This window comes from Dama dama, chromosome 13, assembly GCF_033118175.1.
Source record: "Dama dama isolate Ldn47 chromosome 13, ASM3311817v1, whole genome shotgun sequence".
NCBI classification, from domain to species: domain Eukaryota; kingdom Metazoa; phylum Chordata; class Mammalia; order Artiodactyla; family Cervidae; genus Dama; species Dama dama.
Genome location: NC_083693.1, coordinates 25212763 through 25240630, shown reverse-complemented (window position 1 = coordinate 25240630; position 27868 = coordinate 25212763). Strand labels below are relative to the sequence as shown.

The window sequence follows — 27868 nt, the reverse complement described above, 5'->3', positions numbered from 1 at the left end:
CCTTTCCCCAAACACACTTCTTTTCTTTAACTGGTTATATGTATTTCACCATCTAAGCAATGAACTCTAAATGTGAGAAACCTGACTGTCCAGAGAGCTGCCTTTCAGGACAAAATCTCAAGGTGAACCAGACCATCACAAGCAGTCTGAACTCTTTGTTTCCTACTTGGGTTGAGGCTGGTCCACTTGTTTCTTTTCTTCTAATCAAAAGAGGCAACGTACCACAAAAGTACTCAGAAGCTGCTAACACAACAGAAAATAAATCCACAGTAATCTCAGTTATCATCTTGCATGTGTTTAAAGCAAACAAAATAGAACCACTGGCAAGATCTGAAAACCCGAATGTAGCGGATTCCTTGTGCTGAAGGACTCCACCAGGCATTCCAGAGACCAAATTATTCGTGGTGGCTGGAAAGAACAGCTGACTTATTCAAGGCAAGCTTTACATAACTGCAAGGGGGAAGAAGTGGTAAGATGCTCTCCTCCTTTCTCTATTAAAGTTACCAAAATCCTAAAATAAAGAGTAGAGTTTTGGCAGAGTTAAAACAAACAAACAAACTCGCCAAGTTTCTCCTAAATTAAATTACTTATTCCCGACAAAGGGGGAACTCTGCTTTCACCGTGTGTTTGTTTTCCAGGAGTAAACTGCAGAGGAACCAACTTCAGGGAGGCTTTGCTCCTGCCCCTTGGCTATTTCTAGCATCTGTAATCTTGACCATTTCACCTAAGTCCACCAAGGGAACTCAGCTTTCACCACGACTATGACTTCAGACGGGTCTAGGTGTTTTCCAGTGGGGTCAAGAGATGTTGACTTGTTTTAAAAGTTCCAGCCTGCTGAATCTCTCAGTATTTGCATGCAGAAAGATGTATTAGAGTGACTAGAGATGTTTGAAAGACAGGCGAAGACCAACATTAGCCATCGTCACACGGACCACGATGGACCAGGTGGCTGATCTTTCTAAACCGTGAGTCAAAACTGACTGAGCAGCCACTTGGGGTCTGAGGTTCCAGGGTCAGCAAACAGGATTATATTAATCCAAGGAAAGGGTTGCTAACAGCACAAGGGTTTCCTAGGAGGTAAAGGAACTGGAGGTTCCTGTTTCCTGAGATTCCTGCGAAGATCCCGGACATGAGAAGGGATGGAGGGAAGCGAAAAAAGATTCTGAGTCCTCAAATTACTCATAGTTTCCACTTCCTGCCAAAATCACAAACGGTGCTTCACACCCACAAACATGCACTGCAGGCCCTGTTCTTCAGGAAGCTGCAGAGAATCAGCCCATTGCCTCTGTTCCTTGGGGAAGATGACTACATGTTGTTTCCTTTGCTTTCAAGCCTTGATTTTTCCTCTTCTTTTTACAAGTGGCAGGCTGCACCCTGCCACACACAGACCTTAAGGTCACCACTGAACGTTGAGCTTCTTTCAACACTAACCCTGGAGCAGACTGCAAAGCTATAGTTGAGACTGGGAGCCCCTAAGTTTCTGAGGTGGGGTGGTATGCAAACTGAAAATGTTATTTTTGCACCTAGGTATATACTAGGGTAACCAGGCCCTATCAAACAGTTCCTTTTTGTCATCTGATTCTTTCAGTTTAAACCTAAAAGCATTAACTCTTCTTCCTTGTTGTGCTAAGCAGACCTAAGATAACTTGTGACGTCTGTAGCTAGATCAAGTGACTTCCATAAGTCAAAGAACTGCTGGCACAGGCCATCAGGACAATAGCTCCTCCCCCTGACAGATTCTCCAGACAGAAGACTCTTGTGATGGCACAGTGGACTCCATGAAATAGTCTGCTTCCCGAAGAACCAGACAACTCGGGTGACTCAACATTAAAATCACAAATTAAGACAAAAACCTCCATCCTACTGTTATAAACACTGTTAACACAGAACTAGTAGTCAACCCACTATTTTACTGATCTTCCATATTTAAAAAGCCTTAATAAAATATTGCTATATTGTGTGCTATCAAATATGTAAAACAGCACAGATATTTGAACTATAATTTCAACATATACTTTTGCAATGAAAGAGAACAATGAAGCTGTTCTGATGGATCAAAATATGAGCAATCATGTGGATATTATACTTGCTGTTCACGTATCTACCTCAGCATCTAATTTATGTCTATATTTCTTTTTGTGGCTCAGACAGTGAAAAATCTGCCTATGATGCAGGAGGACCTGAGTTCAATCCCTGGGTCGGAAAGAGCCCCTGGAGAAGAGAATGGCAACTCAATTGCCTGGGAAATCCAACAGACAGAGAAGCCCGGCAGGCTACAGTCCATTTGGTCGCAAAGAGTTGGACACAACTAAGCGATCTTCACTTTCACTTTTCATGCATAATACAGAGTACAGTATCTTCATTTTCACAGAGAGGTAGGTACAAATATTAGTAGTTTTCTTTTTTAAAAAATGGCTTGCCTTGCAATCATATTACATTCTTCAATTAATTCAAGATGGAAGGAAAAATTCAAACAAAGTAGGTAGACTGACAGCTAAAGTTAATATGTTGATGTTAAAATTTGGTGACACTTTTGAGAGTGTATTTTTAAGTGGGTTGTAAAGTAGTCTTAAAAATACATAAATTCCAGAGTCTGTGGAACTTCCAAAACACCAGTTCCATAAAAACCATTCTGAAAACCACTGTTCTATTGAGCTATTTAATTACTACACAGACCAGTGGCTGAGAACTTTAGTCTACAAGCCTCAAATCTCTTGAGTTGGGTTGTTCCCCGTCAGTATCAGCCCCCACCACACGTGATTCTTCGTGAGTGGCTCAGCGTCCTTGGGCCACAGACGTTTCCCAGAGGCAACACGGGTCCCCTCTCCAGGGGGCGTCCTGTAGACACTATTACTGACAATATAAGCACTTCTACAGTCTGAGGTGCCCTAGCTCTATTTCATCACGGAGTGAGTCGAGTAGAAGAGAATTTCTACTGAAGAGGGAAAGGTATGGAGGGACAAAAATGGGTTTAGGATGCCTGGTTACAAGAGGTGCATTGTCTTCCATCAGGGTGGTCATTCTGGTCTTTGACAAAGCAGTCATGTGCCAGGTACAGGTTCGATTCGGAGTCACTGGACTCTAACACAGACTAACAATAATTCAACTCTTTTTACTTGAAAATAATGTGTATGCAAAAATCAATGACAGTAATAAGATGATTCATATACTGACAACATCAGACAACTTTTTCCAGCCTGCACTTAAATTGAAAAGTTATCTGGAGCTACTAGTGGAAGTATATAGTGAGTCATCCACTCACTATAACCATAAACCTATGGTTCTCTATGAAAGTCAAAGAGTTGGTCGCTTAGTCGAGTCTGACGCTTGGAGACCCCACACAGAGTGTAGCCCGCCAGGCTCCTCTGTTTATGGAATTCTTTAGGCAATAATACTGGAGTGGGTTGCCATTCCCTTCTCCAAGGGATCTTCCTGACCCAGGGATCGAATCCCGGCCTCCTGCATTGCACGCGTCCGGGAATCTGAGTTCACTGTTCACTGTCTGAGTCACCAAGAATAGCACAAAGAAAAGGATTCTTTGTGTCTTCAAACAAGATTTTCCTTTTCTTTTGTCCCTCAACTTTCTTATAGTATTTCACATCACAATGCAGAACGGAGAGCTGGTGGGGTCTGCTTCTCGTCCACCTGGTGCTACCAGGACAGTGACAGAGCGACTCTCTCTGAATCTTCTGTCCAACTAACTGCTTAAAGCCATTACGTTCTTCAGTCAACATCAATACAGTCTGCACTTTCTTCAGAGACCAGCTGACAAGCAGAAAAACCTTTGAAACTACCAGTGAGATGACATTTACATTTTTTTTAAAACTCAGAGAGCCAATATTCAAGTACAGTCTTAAAAAATTCAAACAACGCAGAAGTATAGAACAAAAACTTAGTCCCCTTCAATCTCTCCTCTAACCTCTTTTTCAAATTGTTAACAGTTTGGTGTATATCCTTTTAGACATTCTCATATAGCTACGTAAACAATTACTATTTACTTATCTGTTTCCTATAATTTGGAATCATACACACAGTTCCATTTATTGCCTCTCAAGTTTCCAAAACATCTTGGAGATATGTCGGTATCTGCAGATCTATTCCACTGGCTGGGAAACCACAGCTTGGGGGCTGAGGTCAGCCCACACCTGTTTTGGAAAAGCGGGTTTATTGGAACATAGTCGCGCTCACATTTATGTCTTATCTATGGCTGCTTCTGTGCCACAAGAGGCAGGTAGGGTGATCACCACAGACGCCTACCAGCCTCCGAAGCCTAGTGTCCTATCAGCTTCTTCACAGAAAGACATTTTTTTAAACTAATTAATTTATTTGGCTGTGCAGGGTCTTAGTTGCAGCACGTGGGATCTAGTTCCCCAACTAGGGATCAAACCCAGGTCCCCTGCATTGGGAGCTCAGAGTCTCAAAGCCTCTGGACAACCAGGGAAGTCCCTACAGAAAAACTTTGCTGATGACCTTTGAGCTATTCCATTTTTACCACTGGCATAATATTCCACCTAAAGAATACATTACATTTTACTGTTAAATATTTAGCTCCTTTGAAGTTTTCCACAACATGAATAATGCTTCAATGAGAAAGTACCAAGGATTATACCTTGAGAGCTCTTACTCTAAGCCACTGTGTAATAAGCAACTTGAGAAAGGTGTTCCTAATTACATATTCCAACCACTAAAAAGGATCATGTGATGTGACACAGGTGCTAAATATGGAAACATTAGCACCAATCAGATTATAATATACAAATGCATCAAGTTAATGCTTGGCATTAACTTTCAAATTTACACAGTGTTACATGTCAAATATACTCATGGAAAAAAAAAAATAAGAGAAAGGTGCCAGGCACACAGGTTGCTCAAAGAATATTTGCTGACAAACAGCTTTTGAATGTATTATACAGTGCCTTGCCTATTGCAGGCAACTGATCTTTGCTGAATAAACTAATTTACAATAAGGAACTCAAATGCATACTTATTGGTGCTGTTAGTCACTCAGTTACGTCTAACTCTTTTGAAATCCCATGGACTGGAGCCCACCAGACTCCTCTGTCCATGGAATTCTGCAGGCAAGAATCCTGGAGTGGGGAGCCATTCCTTTCTCCAGGGGATATTCCTGACCCAGGGATCAAAGCCAAGAGTCCTGTGTCTCCTGCACTGGCAGACGGATTCTTTACTGTCTGTGCCACCAGACTTATCGACAGTTAAAAGTAAAAAAAGAATTCAGTCTGAAGTCACCAAGATCTCCTAGAATAGCCACTCAGCTCTTCCCCACTACTGAAGCAGATGACAGAATGGAAGCCACTGCTCCTTTATGTATATAAAATCTAAATCATAGCAACCCACCAATGATGCAGAACACTACAGTATGTGAAAAATCTCCATGAAGATTTTTCAAGAGCTGCTTGCATTCAGTTATTTATTTTTTATTATTAGTTTTACTTTTACTGTTAGTTTTATTCAGTTATTTTTCAAATCCACCCGCTGGTTGTGCAGTATTCTAAGAAGCAGAGAGCGTCCCCCTCAGACACGAGGTCTCTGGGCACATAGTGGCGACTGGAATTGAGACCCCTGAATATAGTTAAGAGGTTTATACTAAAGACTGTAACAGCCCTGCCAAAGGGCCTGGAAAAAACCATGCACACCTGCCCTCCCCTGGACCTGGTGTGAGAATTTTATGTTATGTATGAGTCCAGGGTCCGGATTTACACCATTTGTATCTCCTAGAACCCTGAGTTAAGGAGCTCTCTCTAGAGGTTTAGTGGAATTCCAATCCGGCAATGATGGAACCCTGCGGGATCCCCGCTGAAACAGACACAGGACTGCGGCACCGCAGGGCCTGTGCGGCAGGACAGGGACTCCAGAGATTCCCACGGGAGGGGGAAAAGTCTTATGAAGCTGAAGTCGAACTTACGACAAAAAAACCCCCCAGATACCACGTAAGCAAGGTAAACCAGGATGAAGAAGCATTAGCAAATGCAGGCAGAAGATGCTGACAGTTATTAAACGGTTGACATGAATCAAGTCCCTAATGGAGAACAGGATGTACACGGCTTGCGGATTTTCTTTTCTGCGTGTTCACTTATGTACTAGTTTTATACAACACTTATTTTGTTGAGAAGACATTTTTAAGAACTATGTTTCATAGCAGAAAGCAGGTGTTCGGCCTGCTGTACTGTTGGGAGTTGCTAGAATATGAATTTCATGCAGCCAACCAAGAAATGTGCTCTCTCCCCGTTCTTCTCTGAGGCCAACACTCCTGTCATGGAGGACAGGCACTTTATAGGGGAGATGATTCTTTGCAGTGGATGAGGAAATTTCCACAGCTCTCACTGGTACAGATTTAAAAGAGAAATGGAGTGTCTAACACACAGACTGACACATGGGTAGCTCACTCCACCGCGCCGTTAGGCAGACGCATGGTATGTGTGATTCTGGAGGGAAGAAGAGGCACCAGGGTGGCAGGCCTGGGTGTGAACAGCAGCGTCCTCCTTGTGTTTACTTCAAGCACTTGGTGATGAATGCAAACGTACCTGTGCTCAGTAATATCACTTATAAATTATATGTAGTTTCAACTAAAATAAAAGACAAACTCCTGCAGAAACTGTGCATCTGAGAATCTTAAAAGAACTAGTAACTGATCAGCAAACAAGAAAATGGCAACGCTGACTTCTCATTCCTAGAATGAGCTCTTTGGAAGTATAATATAGGACATGTATGTGATCTTTTTACATTACACACACACACACACACACACAGCAGACTCTTCTGCCCACAGAATTTTCCAGGCAAGAAAACTGGAGTGGGGTGCCATTTCCTACTCGAGGGGATCTTCCTGACCCAGGGATTGAACCCATGTCTCTCGCGTCTCCTGCATTAGCAGGTGGATTCTTTACCACCAGTGTCACCTGGGAAGTCACGTGTAGTAGGCTAAGAATGTTTTAATGGTAGACAAGCATACCAAAAAGGACCTGGTGACCACCGCCCCAGACAACCAAGTCGCTTCAGTACTGAGAAACTGTGTCTAGCAGCTAGGAAATTATCCTGGCGACAAGTGGCCAGTGTCCTAAGAATGAGTCCTTTCAGAGCCTGAGCTCCAGACTAACGTGCTGGGGACATATGGACAGTGACAGCCTTTTGTTTCCCCGAGGTTGCACAGAGTGTATTACAACACTGGAGTCCTCTATCTCCTGGTAAGTTACACACGACGGAGGGCATACATGTGTGTGATATCTGCTCACGAGGATGAATGCAGACACGAGAGCTCCCCAGAGGCTTTCTTTAAGGAAAAACAGGACAGTAGAACAAAGAGGGCTGCAGACAACATTTGGAGTAAAATATATCCATAAGAGGCATTTTAGGAACATGTGTGTGTTAACACCAGTTGTCTAAAAAGTCACAACAGCTGCAGCATGGGTAACACGGGCTCTTTGCCAGCTGTCACCCCACTGTGCCTCTAACATTTAAGGAAGTAAGCGACTGTTTATTATTATTGTAACTCTTGACTCTGCTCAGATACAGTTTTTAAAATTTCCAAATTTCAGTAAATTAACTATCTTGAGTTAACAAGTCACTCACGATATTTCACACAAATGACTAAAATCAAGACCAGGTCGTGACATCATGGCCTGGGCAGTGCTTCTTGGGGACGGGGTTAGTCACTGTTCGGTCCAAACTGGTTACAGGTGTAACGTGACGCTCGTCACGTCCGCCTTCTGGATGACTGGCCCTTCACTTCAGCCACGTCTGACCACAAGCGGTCTCCTTGATTTTCCCCGGTGTGCACGATGAGCACGACTCTTTTCTGTGTGCAACCGCATTTTGAGACGTTAACGCCTCATAGCAAGGGTCTGCAAACTGCAGCCTGTTTCCATATGGCCCGTGAACTGCAAATGGTTAGTGCTAGAGTAAAAAGTGAGCCGGAGTCACTGACAAGGGACTGCTGGGCGGCCTTGGGGTGTGAGGCTACGAGATGGTTTTTTTCATGCTGACATGGACTTCCGGAATGAGCCAGTGGCTTAGGGTCAACAGGAGAGGATATTTGAAATCGGGCTCTGTGAAAAACATTAAGGGCTCTGTATTCTCTTATCTGGAATGTGTGTCTCAATGCTGTTTAAAGGAAGACAGAAAAAAGGCTACTTCTCCACATCAAAGAGGAACAGATAAGGGGTGGGAAGGACAGGAAACGAGAAACAAACGTTTCCGAGCCTGGAGCGTTCTATTGCACAGGAACACACGCATCTCTTACTTGCACACGTGTAGGCATCTTTGCTGGTGAAGGACTTCATGCACTGGTGGCAGCCAAAGGGACCCACAACGGAGATGGAACTGAACGCATGCCCGTTCACAGTCTTTTTGTCCTTCTCCTTCTCTTTAGAGTCTTTCTCCTTCTCCTTAATTTTATCTTTCTCTTTTTCCTTTTCCTGCCAAAGAAAACAATCGACATGACATTGTTAACCGAACACTGGAAGGCCTTCCCTTCTAGAAGGCTACTGGGCTACCTGTGGTCAACAGTGGCTGGTAAATGTTTTGAATCAAAGTTAGGAATGCTGTCCTGGACATAAAAAATTTTTTTTATTAAGTTGTGTGCATTCGAATTGCATTAGAAAAACCTTAGGAGGACTGGGCAGGTTGAACAGTTTTGTCCCTGGCTTGAAAAGTCAAAGTGTTAGTTGCTCAGTTGTGTCTGACTCTTCGCAACCCCATGGACTGTAGCTTGCTAGGCTCCTCTGTCCATGGGATTCTCCAGGCATGAATACTGGAGTGGGCTGCCACTGCCTTCTGCAGGGGATCTTTCCAACCCAGGGATTGAATCCAGATCACCTGCACTGTAGATGGATTCTTTACCATCTGAGACACCAGGGAAGCTATGCCAATCAACACGTTCATTGCCTAGGGACCAGCATGGGTGCTGGGGGAGGAGGAGCCTGCGGTGGCCCTGGGGCCTCCCGAGACAGCCACGCTGAGCCCATGGGGGAAGCAAGCGCAGAGCCCAGTAGCAGGGCAGGGAGCAGAAGGAAGGATGCGATGGTTGTGAGACCAGCCTGAGGGAGAGATGATTGAGCAGCGTGAAAAATGACTCAAGGTTCCCCATGACTGCCTCCCACCCACCACATACCCTCAAGAGAGGGCACATATCTGATAACTGCCTCCCCTACTCTAGCCAGAAATATGAACTATCCCCCATATAGACATTTGCTGTTCTTACTAATTAATTTCAAGGTTCAGCTTTGGCGCAATTTTCAAACTGGAGGAGGAGGGGTTTAAACCCTAAAAACGCAAAGAAATACTAATGAGCGCTAGACCCTTGGTAAAATATCCAAGGCGGTCAGGGGCATTTCAGGTACACGCTACCCTTAGGAGATGAGGACTGTGTGGTCTAACCACACACTCTTCATAAAAAGGTCCTTCCAGACATGGTTAGACAGACACTTGGCTGGTTAATCAACAGCAAATGAATAACTTTCTTTCACACTAACTGGACCCTGAATTGCAATTTACAGAGGTAGGAGGAATGCATTTAGTAGTGGTCGTCATCACCAATGTTAGGGTACCCATTTTCCAGGGCATATAACAATACTATTGCTGTCATCCAAAACAATTCCTGAAAAAAGAGACCCTGAAGTTAGTGATCATGACAACTACCAAAGGTCTTAGATTTTCAATCAATGCTTTCTGTCTACATTATTTCATCTGATTCAATAACTCTGAAGTGAGTAGGGTGGGCGTTTATGCCTCCCATTTCCTAACTGAAAAGATAAATAACAAAGATAATAGCAGGTAAGAGTTGGAACAATCACTATGTGCCAAGCACTGCAGAAAGCAACTGACATGAAATTTCTCATTAACAACCCAATGGCGTGTAAGGACCAGCTCTGATTTCTGTGTAACACTCGAGGAGCCGAGGCTGAGAGATGGCTCATGTCATACACCAGTACCTGCCCAAGCTGGAGCTAACTTTCAGATCTGCTAACTGTAAAGCTCAGCTCTTGGTCACTGCATTCTACTGCCAAGGACTAGAGACGTTTGTGGACTCACAGAATGTCACACAGCAAATGATCTGCAGATAAAATCAGAAACCCAGGTCTTCTGACTGTATTCAGAACTCATCTGCTATCCTGAAATGGTGAATGTCTGCTAAATCTGTGATTCGCATAAAGTCCTTTGTTAATACCCTCTGAGCCACCAGGGAAGCCCCCTGTGTTAATAGCATGCATATGATAAAAATCTAAGAATCAAATTGCTATACTTTAGAACTATAAAAAACAACAGGAAAGGAAGGGAGGAAAAACAAACTACTTCACTTTATAAAACAGGAAACTGTTCTGAGTGAAAATTCGTTAACTGCTAAAGTATCTAAAACTAACAGAAATCAGTATGAAGAAACGGAGTTTTTCTAACAATTTTTCTCTGAACTAAATTTTGCTAAAGGCTTCTTATATACAAAATGTTAAACTGAAGAGCACCTGAGCTTTTTGCTCAAGAAAGCTAAAAAAGCTGCTCTGAGAGTTAAGAAAATCTGTAGGCAACTAGCTTACTCTCCCCCAAGCCTTGCTATGCTCTTCAAATCTGAACAGATAATCTCCCCATCCTTTGCGAGAACCCTGACCAGCTCCTCCAAGGATAAAAACAAAACAAAACAGACTCCACTGTGTCTGTCTCTGTTGATCGGAAGCTAGTGCTGTAAAGAAGTCAGGCGCTTACCTCCCCATGCCTTGGTCCTATGAATCTCACTGTTATGAGGGGTGCTTCATGAAAACGACCCCATTTTGCCGACATGATTCGACCCCCATGCCAGGAAATATGCTCTCACGGGAGGAGGGGCTCATGCCGGCGGGGCAGGGCCTGGCAATTTTGAGCTGCCATTAGAGCAACCACCAGAGAAACTGTAAGAGGAAGCTGGGGACTGGTGGAGAAAAGGAACGGGGGAGGGCTGAGGCTGCGGGTTTCCTCAAGACAAGCTTAACTATTTGCATGCTGCCTGAGCAGCCCGCAGCCCGGGCAGAGAGGACCCAGGGCGCGACAGGGACAAACTCCCCTGCACACGCTGTGAGTGGGCAGTGCTTAAGTGGCGGGACGGGAGCCCTGGCAAAATGAGGCGGGTTTTTTCCCCAATGCTGCAAGTTAAGGAACACATCTATTTAAACAGATGTCCTCATTTTAAAAGCCATACGTTTCTAAAGAAAACTTTTTTGGTGAAGTCGCCTATGGAAAGGCAGTGATTGGCTGTTTTCTGAAGTTTGATTTTTCCAGGCTTATCTCCTGCCAAAATGCCTTAAACCTGTGTGCTGGGGAAATGGAAACTAGTAATATTTAACGGGAATAATGCAAGAGACAACTGCACTAGGATACAATGAGGGGAAATGATATTTTGATTCTTCTAAACCTACCATTTTAGACAAGTAATTACATTAAAAAAAAAGAACTCTCTGGAAAACTGTAAAGCATACTATGATTAAGGAACTGAAGAAACAAGAGAGATGATGATATCTAACATTGCTTTAAGTCTTGGCAAACACTACTTTACCCTAGTTAGCACCTCTGAGAGGCTAAGATGTTTAGTTCTGTTTTAGACACTTCACAGGAACTGGGAGGTGAAGTTGAATGTCTTGTCATGAAGCCAGGGAGTAGATTAACATCTGTGCAGGAATCTAATCCTTGCATCCAAAAAGGCCTACTTCAAATCAGATTAAGAATTTGTCTCAAACATCTCTGACCATCTCCTACTCGTCTGCAAAGAGGAAAGCTTAGGAAAAAAAAAAAAAATCGATGTGACAGATGGTTTAGAGAGGGTCACACCCCACTCCCTCTATAATGAGGACATTTTATATATATATACACACACACATATATACTATGTGTGTGTGTCTGTTATGTTATGAGTCTGCAGCAAGCAGACTTACTTAGCAGGAAACAGTACTACTTCTTAAAGATACTAAAACACAAAAGCAGAAACTGCCTGCCAGTCTTACTGTTTTATTTCCTGTTTAGGTTCTCCCTCTTTCACACACACACACGGCTCAACATATTTATCTATTAACTCATGCCAGTTAACGAGAATTCTTGAAAGGACCTGTAAAGGATCAATACTCAATTTCCCCCAAATGCCTCATACTCACATGGCTACAGATATGAAAATATATATAGCGTATATTATGTTATACATACAGTATATTTTATAGAGAGTGCTTACACTAAAAAACTAGTGCTAACATCTACAGTAGCATTTCGATTTTTTAGGCATTATGGAGAAGTAACATTATTCAATGGGTAAGAAAATCAGTAGAGCCAGCATCATGACACGAAGAAAATATTCACTCATTTTTATGTTATCCTTTTAGAGAATCAAACATTTCTGAACGGAAAAGCCCTCCTGTGGATACAATGGCAAAGACAGACAACGTATTTAACGCAACCTAACATAAAATGTGGGGCTTCCCTGGTGGCTCAGTGGTAAAGATTCCCCTGCAATGCAGGAGATGTGGGTTTGATCCCTGGGTTAGGAAGATCCCCTAGAGAAAGAAATGGCAACCCATTCCAGTATTTTTGCCTGGGAAATCCCACGGACAGAGGAGATTGGTGGACTATATATAGTCCATGGGGTCACAAAAGAGTTGGACATGACTTAGTGACTAGACAACAATATCATCATAAAATGCATTACTTCACCAATTCTCCTGTTTCTTACTATCTTTTGGTATATGGACAAAAGCTGAGCTATCCTTTGTGAGGACAAAACAATCTTATTTGAAGTAAGCTGGTAACAACAATCAAAGATGACACTTAAGCTTCTTAACACACAATAATGTGGCTAAAGGGGTGCCTACACCCCTGATAATGTGAAATGGATTGCAATCCAGGGTTACAGATTTGTAACTTCTGGAGAATTTCCATCGCTAGAGATAGCACTGGAGAAGGCAATGGCAACCCACTCCAGTGTTCTTGCCTGGAAAATCCCATGGATGGAGGAGCCTGATGGGCTGCCGTCTATGAGGTCGCACAGAGTCGGACACAACTGAAGCGACTTAGCAGCAGCAGCAGCAAAGATAGCACAAGCTGCCAGAGACCAAATCTTGGGGTCAAGAGCCTGAAAGGGGAAGCAGTCTCATTGCAAAAGAGTGCAGTCACTCTGACAAAGAGAAGATGGGAGGTGACAGGTCACCTGAAGACGCCCTGCTGCTGTTGACAGGCTGCACTTGCACACAAATTACCTTCTTTTTGCCTGCCCCTTTTCAGCCCTCTCCTAGCAAATTCCAGACTCCAGTCCTTTGAAATTATTTGAAAAAATTAAAGGAAAGAGACATTGTGCAGCTCACTCTTGCTGAAGAGTGAACATGAAATGAACAGTATTACTTGGTAGACGTCAGATCACGAGATATGACCTAGTCTGTGACCTGAAGCGTACTTCTCTGTGCCGCGGTTGGTAAAAGGAGACCGGTGCGAGATGCTTTTGAAGGTCAGGCCCCAGTTTCTGCGTTCAGTCTCACGTTGTTTTGTTCACGCCTGCTTATACTGCCTCGCCAAAGCCATCAGCGACGTATTCACTACTCTGCCCCTAAGCTGGTGTCACGAAGGAGATGGATGGAAAGGGGGGAATTCTCCACTTTACCCTGGTCTTCTGCTTAAAAGTTTGTTTGGAGAAAAGACTTCACAGTTTAAAACCAAAATAAAAGGCAAGAGAAACACTTGAAATCATCCAAGCAGATGGTAAAAGTCGTCCAGGTAAAGACCGTGTGCTTTGGTTCCTCCAGAGGCCCGTCGGCACCTGGCAGAATGCTGACTCCATTCAAACACACTTGGCCCATTAACACTGCTCTTTCAAGGAGGCCTTCTTCTGTTGATGCTAGCCAGCAGCCACGCCAGCTGATAAGACAGACACGGCTCTATTTTCAGCCCTGCTGCCACACAAAGAATAATAAGTGTTCTGCCCTCTTTAAACCTTAACTGTTTTGAATTATAAAACAAGACTAAGCATGAGGTTAATGCTTAAATATGAGACCATTCCAGAAACACAGATTGCTAGACTCTTCATGAGTCTTCTAGTTTGCCTACTTTCTGTCCATTCTGCACCTGGGCAGGTGAAATGAGGAGAAAATGTAATTGTGATGGCAGGTTTTCTGGAAAAATCTGAGTGATGACCAAACCTAGTATTTGCTCAAAGGAAAGATATCTTACCTCATTTAAAAACTTAGAAATTATGTACCTGAGTGTATGCATATAACACACAGATATATAGTGATTCCCATGCAAGAAGTCCTTAAGTGAGTCTCAGTTTCTTTCCTCCTTATGTTGTTGGAGGTTAGGTGGGTGAATAGAGTGTAGGAAAGTGAGAGGCAGAGAGTTTTCCTCACTGATTTGAAACAGAATCTTCCTGTTTAGCAATGGGAATTAGTATAAGAAAGTTAACTCTGTTTTTTTCCTTTCTAAAAATATATTTAAAAAATATTAGAAGAGTATTTATCTCTATGTGGGATTATTACAGGTACTTTTTATTCCTGGTTTTTTCCCAGATGAGGTACCTTACTCCTATAAAGGGAGATAATATCTACCTTACAATGTGTGCAAATGATTAAATCAGACAATACATGGGAAGCTCTCAGCATATAGTAAAAATTCAATTAGTAGTGTTATCTCTCATGGCTGTTTTCCTTGCTGTTAGTTTTCCTCAGATATTAGCTTCCTGGAGCCAGCATCTGTCAACTCAATTCCACAGGACCCCATCATGTAGTTGGTTTCTGGCTGTGTGCTATGCCCGGAGCCTACTGAGGGCTGGCTGAGGGGTCACACAGGAACCCCACAACAGTACTCACCTTGCTCTTTTTACTGCTGGACATTTTGTTCTTGATGTAGCTGAATGTACGACTGACTTTGGTTCCACTCTTTATTTCAAAATCTTTCTTGGGGCTTTGTGGCAGGAAATTAAAGTTCTCTTCTGTTATACTAAATAGAAAACAGAAGAGTTTTTAAAAAGATTACAGAAGTTGGTTTTTTAAAAATTAAAACACTCTACATATAATTCTTTGTAACCATGATTGTCAGGTATTATTCTGGCTACAAGTTACAGCCAACTTACATGCTAACGTGCAAATGGGCAAAGGAGTAAGGGTGGCCAGAGGCTGCTAAATGGTTTTATATAATCATATCAACCCAACAACAGAGCATACCACAGTGCTCACGTCCTATTGCGAAAACTTGGCTAAATTTTCTATGTCAGTTATTAGTGTTTCACTAATGGGTTTTCAGGGATCTGATGCTAATTTTTGATTAGAATTAATGATTAATTAGTCATTAATTACTTTATCTGAAATTGCTTAACCTAAAACAGCACCCATTGTATAAACATCTTTGCATTTAACAGGTGTCTAAAAAGAAACCCACAGATGCAAACCAAGGAGTTTTTATGACTGAATGCATATACAAGTTCCCTCATAGCAGAGATCACACCTTTTCTTTAGGTTTCGGGCACACTGGACCGTCAATATGTGAATTCAGTTATGCACGATTTAAGGAGGCAATATATTGCATGGTAGGTATAATGGGCACTGTGTGCAGAAAGAGCTACTGGAGGAGTTTCAGAGACCTGGAGGTACTGGTCTACTTGCTTAGGACAGCTGTGTCCTAAGCCCATCCATGATGGGCATCTCCAGACCCTGGGAAACTCACAAAGGCTGAGTTCCTCAAAGAATGCTGGGCCCTTGTACACACTATCATTTGTGTACACATACAACTACGTAGAACTGTTACATAATACATCATCTATTATATAGAAACCTATTCAAACTACTTTTCCTAGGGTCCCAGAACAGTTGTGCTAGAAGTTTTCCATGGAAAAGTAGTGTTTGCCTCGAGGGCTTCTGTGAGAGCAGAGACAAGTAGGACCACATGGGTCCTGTTCAGTAGCTCAAGTCTATTTATATTTAAAATACTGCTTGGAATATAAAGCAGTCTGTTACTAAGACAAAGGGGAAATGAAAACTACTCTAGAAAGAACAAAGAGTAAGCAGAATTTGACGTAAGTGAAAACAAGAGGACTCATATAGAGAGAGTTCTGGATTACTGGGTCACAACTGATGCCTTTGTGAAAAAGAAGGCAATTTATAAGACACTGCAGGGCAACATTGAGAACCCCAATTATGCTTAAGATTGAATATTTAATCTCATAAGCTTGAAAAGTAGAATATAAAAATAAACAATGAGTCAAAATAGCAATCTCTAGCCTGTTGTTAAAAACTAAGTCACGAACAAACAAACAAAAAACTAAGTCAGTTCCCTGGACAGAGGTGTGTACTGACTGAACCTATACAGAAGAAAATAGCTTTAAAGCTTGCAAGGGCTAAGTAGGCAGCAATACTGCATGAATACCGATACACACACACACCGTGAAACAAAATGTTCTTAGACTTAGAAATTAAAAACTGCCATAAGCAAAGAGTACAAAGTTCATAAAGTTAATATAAGTGTATCCTATGTGACTAAGTGCAACCAATAACCTTTATCTATAAGATGCTATAAAGAATAAAAGTAGAAAACTATTCAGGACATAAATTAAAAAACCAATATTCCAAATTTATCAATCAAGGAAGTAAAATTCCAGTAAGTTCAATTAACTTATTTTTGCATAAATGTGTTAAGACATTTCAGATTTCCTTCATTTTATCTGGAGAAAAGGAGTAGCAAAATAAATGTGTATCGTACCTCCCAGTCAGATTAGAGCTGGTGCTGTGGAAGGGCCGTGAACCTGGAAAACAAGAATGGCAGGATAAAGTTAGAACAAAAGCATTTTACATGGATAACAGATAAAATGCTTAGTGTTTTTATGACTGACACAGATAAAGCAAAAAATAGCCTCTGAAAGCCAGTGTGGGGTGCTTTTCCTTCTGAGGGTTTACTACACTTGATCTTAGCCAAGAGGCCGAGAAGCGATCCTTCTGAGGGTTTAGAAGAAGGAAAAATTAAAAATGAAACCCTCAAATTAGAACTGGAAATTGGCAGCAATTGGGAGTGAATTTCTCATGGGGAAAATTTCTTTTAATCCAGGATTCAAGTAACCAAAGAAACCCCAAAATGAAACAATGAAAATGCTCAAATGTATGTTTAGTTTCTGTTCTTATGAAGGTTCATCAGAGTCCATAGGCCATCTTTCTGAGATGCTGTCAGAGAAGGAATATACAACAGGAAATGACATGTCATTTTCTGTATGCTGTTAATTTTGTATTCATATATTTCTACACTAAAAGTCTAGCTAATATATGCCTGACATTTTCCTGAGCATGCCTAGAAATGGATTAGTGAACAGGAAAGAGCATTAGACCCAACTTATAAGGTTTAGGGTTTGCCACTAATTTGGGGTGAGAGCTCCGATTTCATTTCTTCATCTCTGAAATAAGGAAGATAAAACAGATGCTAAGGGTCTTTCTAGGTTGATACTGATAAAATGAGTAGGGCAGATATATTTTTCCTCCTTCCGTAACTATCAGACCATAAACTGAAATGAGTCATTACATCAACAGCTAAGTCAGACAGGGTATTAACTGGAACAAATAAAGAAGTAATGATACCATTATTTTATCTTTGACATGTTAATAGAGGTTAACCTACTTTAGGACTCAGATAAGAGAGAGGCCACAATCACACAGTGGCAAGTGGTTTCCAAGTTTTAGGAGATCAGGTATAGAAACACCTTCTGTGTGTGATTCCAGGTAGACAAAGGCTGCTCTGTGTAACTACTGTTATTATGTGGACAAAACACACCTTTCTCCTTGACGTTACTGAAACTTCGATTTGATAGAGGTATGAAAAATGTTCCACCATCAAATTATCAACATTTGAAACTGTTAAAAACTCCCAAATTGTTCCAGATTTTGAATAGAAATGCAAAGCTGAAGTCATTACTAACACAGAGCCAACAGGTGTAAATAATGCATTAGAAACTTAAAAATGAATTCAAAGGCTTCAAAAGATCACTTTTATAGCTTTTCCTTTTACTTTTTTGGGGTTTTCCTTCTATTTCACTTATGATGCACAATAACAACAGCCAGAAGAGAGAGGAAGAGGAAGAATAAGATCTGGGATCTATCTTTCAGTTCTGCATGATCTGGTGAGAACACCAGCATTTAAAGCTCAGAATGCCTTCATTTACCTAAACAAAAATTAAGAGTGTGGTTTAGATTGGGGGCTTTAAAACTTTTACACTTAAGGAGCCCCGAATGATATAAGCACCATCAAGTTCTCTCAGGCTGCCAGGATTCTACTGTACATGTGATCAGTTACCTAGTAAGTTACCACCTCAGTAATATGAACAAAGTAAAAATAAAACTCATAAAGAAAAACACCAACCAGCAGAGAGCCTGGCCAAGAATAAGCTCCCAGAAGGTTTCTGTCAAATAAACTAAGAACTCAACAAATACGTGATACAAATACTGTGAGAATCTGTAACTCCTATAAGGATTTCCAACTTTTTTGCTGCTAAAAGATACTTCAATTCATTTTAATTCATTTACTATGACCTCTCAGGTATGGTTCTGAAAACAGTGACTAATTCACCAATGTTTCTAAAATAAATGCTTCTGACATTCCTGAAGTGTCAAGTTTTCAGAGCATCTAAGAACATGATATAACCAACGTTACTTCCATGACATAATTACAGACAGAAGCAAAGAAATCTGTCATTGAATTTAGCCTATTAAGTACTATTGCAAGTAAATAGCATATTTCAACGAGCCTTTTTCTGTTTTAAGGCATGAAACAACCTGCAGACCTAATACAGTAACATTCCAGGACTGGAACTGTCAGACGGACATAGTATTTTTAAAAGTGTGTTCCATGGAACACTTGTCTCCTGAGACGTCATACATTGTCTTGCACATACTATGGTTTACCTGGTTAATACATTTTGGAATCACAGCATATTGAACACTATCTTCAAAACTCACAAGATACACATAAGCCTTTGAAATCTGCTTAAAATAGTTTCCTAAATTTATATGTTTGAGAACCAACTCTTCCCCCCACATCTCTCTTATCCCCCTACCCCATAATTTTCACTGTATTTTTGAGATTAAGGAACACATTTTGAGGAATGCTGGACATTTGATTCAAGGGTTTCTTTGAGCTTCTGTTCTCTGTAATGACATTATGTTGGATTAACTGAGTAACCAGTGCTGATTAACTGCATAACTGGTGATAATTTTATATTAGTGGTAGAAGAAACACTACTGGAAAGTTAGTTTTATTTGCCATGCTAACCTATTTCCAAGCATATTACAAATACTTTGAGATGAAACAGCCTTGGGAATTTGGAAAAACTCAAAAGTTGTAGAAGAAAAAAGTTTGACAGTGACTTTTAAATGTCACAGATGGACATCTAGGTATCTGTCCCATGAGACAATTTCCGTCCTGTGACAACTGGTATGGAGTGAAAATCTTATATGCCTATACCAAAGGCCGTTTACTTGTGAAAAAGTATTGAACATATAAGATCTTCGTTTGTGCCTAAGCCACTTTCCTTTAAGAACAACGCACAAGACTTTCAGGATCAAGCGATTCCTGAAAGCAAAAGCGATTCCAAGAAGCAAAAGCAGAATCGTCCCATTCCTCAATGGATTCGAACGAAAACTGGCAATAAAATTAGGTACAACTCCAAGAGCAGACATTGGAGAAGAACCAAGCTGGGTCTAGAAGAAGCCTCACATAAAAAGTGGCACACATGTTAAGATCACTTATTTAAGCAGCCGTATCACAGTGAGAACATCACTACTGTAATGCTTGGCTCCTGATGTTTCTTATTTCCTCACTATCAGTCTGAGACCAGTAATAAATATGATACGTTACATTGGGGGAAAAAAAGAAATGCAAAAATGTCACCTTGAACTTGATATTGCTAAATATTAAATTTTATTTATTTTTTATTTTTCTGCCTTTTTTTCATTTATTTTTATTAGTTGGAGGCTAGTTACTTTACTAAATATTAAATTTTAATATTTAAGTATTAAATACTGCTAAAACTTAGGATCAGCAAATGGCGCTGAACAAGCATGCTTAATCATATTTATAACTGCCTGAGACTAATTTGATTTATATGAAAACAATTCATTATTTAGCTTTATATAGCAAGTAGTTTCTCCACTAATAACAGCAATCCTGGAATCGTCTAGAAATCTCATACAACTGTAAAGAGTAATTTTCATGGCGGTCAGGATTCATTTCCTCTCCGAGTTTACTAAAACTAATACTAAACTAGATTATTAAGTAATGATATAATAATCTGAAACCTACAGTGTAGTGAAAGGATTGAAAAATTAAAGTTCCAAAGGAACTTCTTTCACCCAATTGATTCATGTGGTTTAATCTCACAGAAAAGATATTCTTAAAGAAATGGTCTGGGGCAGTTCCCTGGTGGCCTAGAGGTTAGGATTTGAGCTTTCACGGCCATGGCCTGGATTCAGCACCTGGCTGGAGAACTGAGATCCCACAAGTCATGCAGAACAGCGCCCCTGCCCCGCCAACAAACAAATAAAAAACTGACAAAGACGCGGGGCGGGGTTGGGGGGGGAGTTTGACAGTGACTTTTAAACGTCACAGATGGACATCTAGGTATCTGTCCCATGAGACAAAAGAGGGGAAACAATGTCAGTGACATTTACAGGACTGAATGGAACGTTTTGAGAAGTTAGCACACAGCATTACAAAAGGCACAAGGCGGGGTGGGAGCCCCTTACGCCCTTGCAGGTATCTCTGTTCTGAGACGATGTCTCGGGCCCTGGAACTGGGTCACTGGATTAGTCAACATTGGTGGTGTACAAGACAAAAACTTTATAATTTTATCCAAATTCATTTTCAAAGCAAAGCATGAAGGCAAATGACTCAGCAGTGGTGACATGCAAGAGGATTAAAGCTCCCCAGTCTCTTAGTACCAAGCCTACGGCATTTTCAGCGCTGGTCAGGCCCTGGAGAGCAGCCACTGGACCCCAAAGTTGCTTACTTACTATGCAACTCCTCCTCCTCATCACTGGAGTAAGAAGAGCCAAGAGAAAAGAGAGTTTTAGACTTAAGGAGGAGAGGTGAGATGCTGACGGAGAGCGAGATCCGCCGTGCTGGCCGCCTCTGCTGCTGGGCTGAGGAACAGGTTGACAGAAGACATTAGCGCCTGCGGATCACACCAAAACAAAGACACGGTGCCGAGAACCATGTCACTGGCCTGAAGGATGCCAGGGAGGCTGTCTAGGCCTCTAGGTGTCATGTACTCACATTTTCACCTTTCTTTCTCAATATGCAGAATGGTAATGCGACTTAAGAAAATGCATCCAACAAAGATGTACTTTTTAGGCTGTGAAAACAAAAAGTGTGCTACTTTTCACAGCCATCATTTACAGCCGGAGTTTTTTTTTTTTTTCCCCCTTCAAGGTAAGGAAACGCCTGGCATGGTGGTGTTCCTCGGGATTCTCTATCGGCTCTCTTGCTGCCCACCCCAAACCTCCTCATTCACTGTTGCCTCTTCAAGTACAATCTGCAGGTGATACAGTGATGACTCACAGCTTTCTATTTTCAAGTCTGGTCTGTCCTTTGGATTCAAGCCTCATTCATCTCACTGCCTACCTGTGGGCAGACATCCCACAGCAGCTCAAACTCAACAAGCACATAAACCAACTCAGGCCCTTCCTCCAGAATCGTTCCTCCTCGTTTACTCTTTCCTTTGGTGAATGGTACCTAACATCTAACTCATCACACAGGACAGAAACCTGGACACCACCCTTCAATCCTTTTATTGCCTCTCACTCAGCGCTTTTAATTCTGTCTTCTAGAATTCTCTGAAGATCAACTTCTCTATTGCCACTGGTTTGCGCCTGCTTCGGGCCAGCACCTGCTCTCATCAGAGCTCTGCAAGAGCCTTCTACTCACCTACCAGCCTCTCCTTCCCAACACGATCTTCAGTGAGGTCTCTCTGCAGTGTCAGAATCAATCAGTCGACTTAACAAAAATCACTCCATTGCCCTCAAACAAGAAGCCCAGAGTCCTCAGTCTAGCTTTCCACCTGCTAACAAACCCAGTGATTTCCCAGTGATTTCCTCTTGGTCTTGACTTTAGTATCACTTCTTCCCAGGGCTTCCCTGGTGGCTCAGACGGTAAAGAATCCGCCTGCATCGGGAGATCTGGGTTCGTTCCCTGGGTTGGGAAGATCCCCTGGAGGAGGGCATGGCAACCCACTCCAGTATTCTTGCCTGGAGAATCCCCATGGACAGAGGAGCCTGCTGGGCAACAGTCCAAAGGGTCGCAAAGAGTCAGACACGACTGAAGCGACTTAGCATGGTCCCCAGTTAGGCTTCTCTGACCCCTCAAGTCTGGGGTTTCTAAGCACCCAATGTTTCTTTCAACTGCCGCATGTATCATCATCTGCTACACTCAACTGTTCTCATGTCCTTGAGCTGAAGTCTGGTGAGAAAAGGAATCGTTTCTGGAAGGTCATGCCTCTCCTTCCACTGTCTCACCTGGTGCCTAGCAAAGGACAAGTTCTTAACTATTGACTAATTTAACAAACGAATAAATGAATTTCCTTTTGTCAGGCTTTCTGTAAGGTCAACATTCTAAATAAAATGAAAGAAAAAACCCTGTACCTACCCAGCACAACAGACACTCCACGCCAGATAAATGCCGCGTGATGGCAGACCACAGGGTAGGGCCACGGCTCCTAACAAAGAACGCCTGCCACGAATTCACGTGCATTGGCTTTTCCAGCGGTGACAGTCCAATGCAAAGGTAAGATACCATTTTAATGTGTGTCCTACAGTATTCCCAAATGTGAAGCATATATAAGAAATGAAAATAACCTCTCTTAATTACCCAAATCTCAGAGTATCCCCTTCTTCTGTCACACGATCATGGACCATAAAGAAAAACCTACCTGTAAGAATAAGGAGTATCTTCAACATGTATGGAAAGAATATGTTCTGCTAACACAGGGATTCAGTTTTAAAATGCACTAAAATTTAATGACCATGAATATATTCCAGCCTCATAATTTAATCAGAAGGCCAATATCAAAAGTCAATCTGGGGATTTCCCTGGTGGTCCAGCAGTTAAGAGTCCACCTTGCAATGCGGGGACGCGGGTTTGACCCCTGGTTGGGGAACTAGGATCCCAACTGCTGAGGAGCTTATAAGTTTACACGCCACAACGAAAGATCCTGCTTGCTGCCTGAGACCCGACGCAGTCATAAACACATAGTTTTTAAAAAGCCAATTTGCCTGACCGAATTTCTGTTCTGATGAATTTGTCAAATGTTATCTTCTCCAAATAGAGCTACCCTAAGAAAGTAAATGTATTCCAATAAAGTCTCCTCCCACTGACCAGTTAGGAGAGAGACTAAGTACAGAAAGCAGAGAGAAAATATCCTCATTGGCACTGCTGCCCAGCTGCCCAGAGGCCCACTCTGATCTTTGGTCATGTGGGTCACTTCGTGTTGAAGATCTGGTGCATTTTATACATCAAGTGCCACAGTCTGGTTCTTAAGACCCACTCCGCTTTCGTGGTCAATTACAAGCGAGCGCTACCATCAAAGCATGCCCAGGAACTTGGCCAACTCACCCACCCCGAGTGAAGGTCTGAGAATGAGCCCAAGGACAAGTGCCACCTGGGGACACTGTTCTCTGTGATAACAAGCCATGTGAGATGAAGGGCAAAATGAAGCCTCAGTAAGCAGCCCAGGAGGTTTCCTGGTCCAGTGGGTATCATCCTCCTCTGATATTACCACCACTGGCACGCTCAGCAGTGCATGCGTGTGTGCATGCTAAGCTGCTTCAGTAGTGCCTCTTTCCAGCCCGATGGACTGTAGCCCTCCAGGCTCCTCTGCCCATGGGATTCTCAAGAACACTGGAGTGGGTTGCCATGCCCTCCTCCAAGGGATCTTCCCAACCCAAGGATTGAACCTGAATCAATCCCACAGTTTATTGTCTGTAAGCATCTTCTGGGTGCAAGCAGTGACAAGTTTAAAAATACAGACTTGTGAAGGGATTGTCTGTAATAACCGCCTTATTCTGTGTATGCAAAAATAAAGTTTATTCTTAAGTTCTGATGAGAAACCATCAGTCTCCTGGCAAGTTGGGAGTCTACACTCAACCCGAGGCTGTGAACACATTTCCTGGAGCGGCTTCTCAGAGGGCAGTGTCCCGCCAGTTTGGGAATAATGCCGAGTCTGTCTGTTTTTCTAATCTGGCCAGTGACCCAAGGACAGTCCAGGCAACAGTTTAGTGGACGTTTGCAGAAAAGCTCAAATGGTAACAGCTGGGAAAGGCTGTGGGAAAAGTTGCTAACTTCCTTCAAGAAGAGAATCTAGAACACAAGTAAGAGCTGGGAAGTAGTGAGAGAACGCTGAGTTTAGGAAGTATTAATATACTGTACTGAGACAAGAGGTTTGTAAGACACAGCCACTTAAAGACAAAGGAGGGACCATATTCTCGTCTCTTCACCACTGCTTAGACTCTGGTCAGAGAAAAACAGACTCTTACACTGCTGGACGATGAACACCCTCATTCCATAGTGACAACAAATGCCTCCTACAAGCCAGGAAACAGGCTAGTGCAAATTTAAAATAAATACACATTTAAGCCCTACCCCATTATTAGCCCTGCTGAACAGTTCAAGGACGCGAGGTCACACAGCCACTAAGTGTGCTTACCATAAAGCATTCGTTAAAATACCTGAAGTGTTCCACACACTTCAGGCTTTAAAAACCACTGGGTAGGTTTTAATTCTGATACTTTCAACAGGGAAGACCATGACCAAAGGTGAATCATGCAGAGTATGTAAGAGATCTGGAGTGAAGATTTGTGTGTGTGGCAAAAACCAAGAACCATCCAGTTACCCTGAGGCTTAGAGGCATAGCATGCAAGAGAGAAGTTCTATAAACCTTCTGTTTAACAGCCAGAATTTTTATATCAGCCAAAAAAAGTATGTTTCCAGAGCAGAATAATTAAAAAAAAAAAGATCGGGAAATTAATTCAATTGTACGTGAGGAGGGACTTGAGAGAAATACTGCCATTAAGAGTGGATAAGCCCTCCACTTATAGCCTGTGCTCACTTAGGGAAGTAGTCAAGGCCAGTTCATCATTCAAAGCCACATGAAATGTACATTAGAAATCAGAATGAGTGGCCTCCACTTTGATGAAAGGGTTGAACTCTCTCGCTCCAAGCTCTATGCATGACAGCCACCGGCCATGGAGCTCGGTCCCCCTCGGAGAGGGACGGCCACGAGCCACGGAGCTCAGACCCACTTGGGGAGCGATGGCCACTGGCCACGGAGCTAAGTCCCCCTCGGGGAGGGACAGCTACTGGCCATGGAGCTGAGTCTTCCTCGGGGAGGGACGGCCACTGGCCACGAAGCTCAGACCCCCTTCGGGAGGGATGGCCACCGGCCATAGAGCTAAGTCCCCCTCGGGGAGCGACGGCCACCGGCCACGGAGCTGAGTTCCCCTCGGGGAGGGATGGCCGCCGGCCACGGAGCTGGGTCCCCCTTGGGAAGGGACAGCCGCCAGCCACGGAGCTGGGTCCCCCTCGGGGAGGGACGGCCGCCGGCCATGGAGCTGGGTCCCCCTCGGGAAGGGACGGCCGCCAGCCACGGAGCTGGGTCCTCCTCAGGGAGGGACGGCCGCCGGCCATGGAGCTGGGTCCCCCTCGGGGAGCTCAGCTGCTTGGACCCCACAACAAGATGAGCCAGAGTTCCTGGTGCTCCAGGACTGAGCTTGCTGGAGGGGAGCCGCACCACTCAGAGTGTCTGGCTAGCAACTGAAAGCACAGTCAAAAACCATCTTGCTTTCTGGAGGAAAAATAAGAAGAGTTTGTGTGTCACCGAACACTGGCCACTGGCCACCTTCTGGTGGTTCTGGGTGGCTAGTGCTATAGAGATGCAGGCCCTCCCCCAGCCCCGGGAGGAGGGACGTGGGGCTGAACAGCCTCACTGACTGTCGGGTTATCCAGTTCTAGTACTCCGGGTCCAAAGCCACTATAAACTGTTCTGTTAGAATAATGTCCCTTCTATACCAGCAGAACCACTCGCCCAAAGCCAAGTCAAAAGCAAACCAAGATCCAAACAAGAACAATAACAATTACTTCGGTCACAACTCTGTGAGTCTGTACCTATTATCTTGGAGAATAAGTCACTATCAGGCACCTTTATTCCAACAGGCCAGGTTGATACTTGAACTACTAATCATATTAAAATGAGAATGAAGTTAATACAATCACCCATTTATGCCTTAATGCCACTGCAGACATTAAAAAGATGAGGCCTCCAGTAAGTCATGAATTGAGACAACATCCCATTACCACAGGGCAGCTACTTCTGTCCTCAACTCTTTTAAGATGAGTTTTGTATCAGGAGATGGTGAAGAAAAAACAGAAACACCAGGAGGGTTTTATACCCTTTATTTCAGCTTCCTGAATACATGATCTCTCAGCAAAGAATGTAATGTACCATACTCTCTCTGATGAGAATTTGAATCTTCGTATCAAGATCCCACACTGCAACTACTCATGAAAAAGAAAAAAATCTATCTTGAAAATAAAAAAAAAAGTGGGGCTTCCCAAAGACACCTGTCTGTGGCAAACATATGGATCCAATTCAAGTGTATTTTTGAGCATCTCTGATTTACAAACACTCTGGGCCTGTAGCGTAACTTTCACAGCTCATCGATCTTCAACCTGTATACAGTTTCAGTATATCGTATTTGGCTGTAATCCTTTTGGCATTTTCTTCACTAAAAATGTATCTCAGTCTCTCTCTGTCCTTCATGAGCTTGACATTTTTGAAAAGCTCAGGGAACTAGTATTGGATAATGTTTGGGTTATCTGTACTATGATAATACAAAACAGTGTCTTTGACAAAAGAGCATTATATGTGCAACTTACTTTCCTGTGTTTCAGAAATCTTTAAGGAAAGTGATAAAGTCAGGGAAGGGAGCAAGATGGATAAAACAAGTGTTAAAATAACACTTTGGAGGGTCCAGGTGAAGACTATGTGGTGTTAGTGCTGTTTTTTGCAACAATTTTAAAAACCAGAAATTATTTCAAAATAGAGTTTGCAAAAATAATGTTGGTCAGGTTTAGGCCCAAGAATACAATGAATTTAATGTGTTAAGGAGATTTTTATGTAGTAAAAGGAGAAAGGTCTCCAAACTGAATTCTGTGTCACCTTTTCTGTAAATGATCAGTCATTCATTCAGGGGAAGAGTCAGGCAAATGCTGTAAGGCAATGTCACAGGGTCTTAAAGCGAAAAAAATAAATGAAAGGGAAAATGTTCTGAATATATTTAATGGAAAAAAGTAGCATACTCACTGTCCAACCCAGAATGGCTGATTGTCGTTAATGAGAAGGATTTTGTCAGTGGAGAAGAAATGGCTGATGTACAGTAATTAAATCCCTGTTGTTTAGATCTGTGACATGTCTGTGAAAGAAATAAAGGTAAAACAGTTCTCAGTTCATGCTCTTATATTTCTAGGTTAGTACAAAACTTGACATTCTGACTCAGCAGAAGGAAGTAAGGCAGTACACAGAGGAAAAGACCACAAGCTTTGTAGGCCACAAAACAGCTGCTCAACTTCAGAGAAGCAATCGAGCTTTTCTGAGCCTCAGGGTTCTTACTGTAAAATGGGAACAGTTAAGAGTATCTACTGCTTATGGACATTTCGTATCCCTCCTAAGAGGGACATGTAAGGATGTCTCAAACTTCGTAAGCACTTAATACACATCTACTGAATGCACAGTCAGATAAAAATAACTTCACTGGAAATACCAGACTATGTATAGTGCTTGCCTTTTGAAAATTTAAATATCATGTACAGATATAATAGGATACCAGTAATATCATTC

At 42.5% G+C, this 27868-nt stretch overlaps 1 protein-coding gene and 1 long non-coding RNA gene across 11 annotated transcripts in view; one reads left to right on the top strand and one right to left on the bottom strand.

Annotated features, from left to right (window-relative positions):
* AKAP13 (A-kinase anchoring protein 13) overlaps window positions 1-27868 on the bottom strand; it is a 316668-nt gene that overhangs the window by 43898 nt on the left and 244902 nt on the right. For all 10 annotated transcript variants that reach the window (XM_061158636.1, XM_061158639.1, XM_061158640.1 and 7 more), the window contains 4 exons: window positions 27335-27443; window positions 16705-16747; window positions 14820-14949; window positions 8258-8432 (listed from right to left, as the gene is read on the bottom strand). In XM_061158636.1, coding sequence (XP_061014619.1) covers window positions 8258-8432; window positions 14820-14949; window positions 16705-16747; window positions 27335-27443 — 457 coding nt within the window. The remainder of the gene's footprint in view (window positions 1-8257; window positions 8433-14819; window positions 14950-16704; window positions 16748-27334; window positions 27444-27868) is intronic.
* Window positions 502-25295, top strand: LOC133067758 (uncharacterized). Its single transcript, XR_009695395.1, has 3 exons — window positions 502-965; window positions 2148-2375; window positions 21810-25295. It is a non-coding gene; the product is annotated as an uncharacterized LOC133067758 (long non-coding RNA).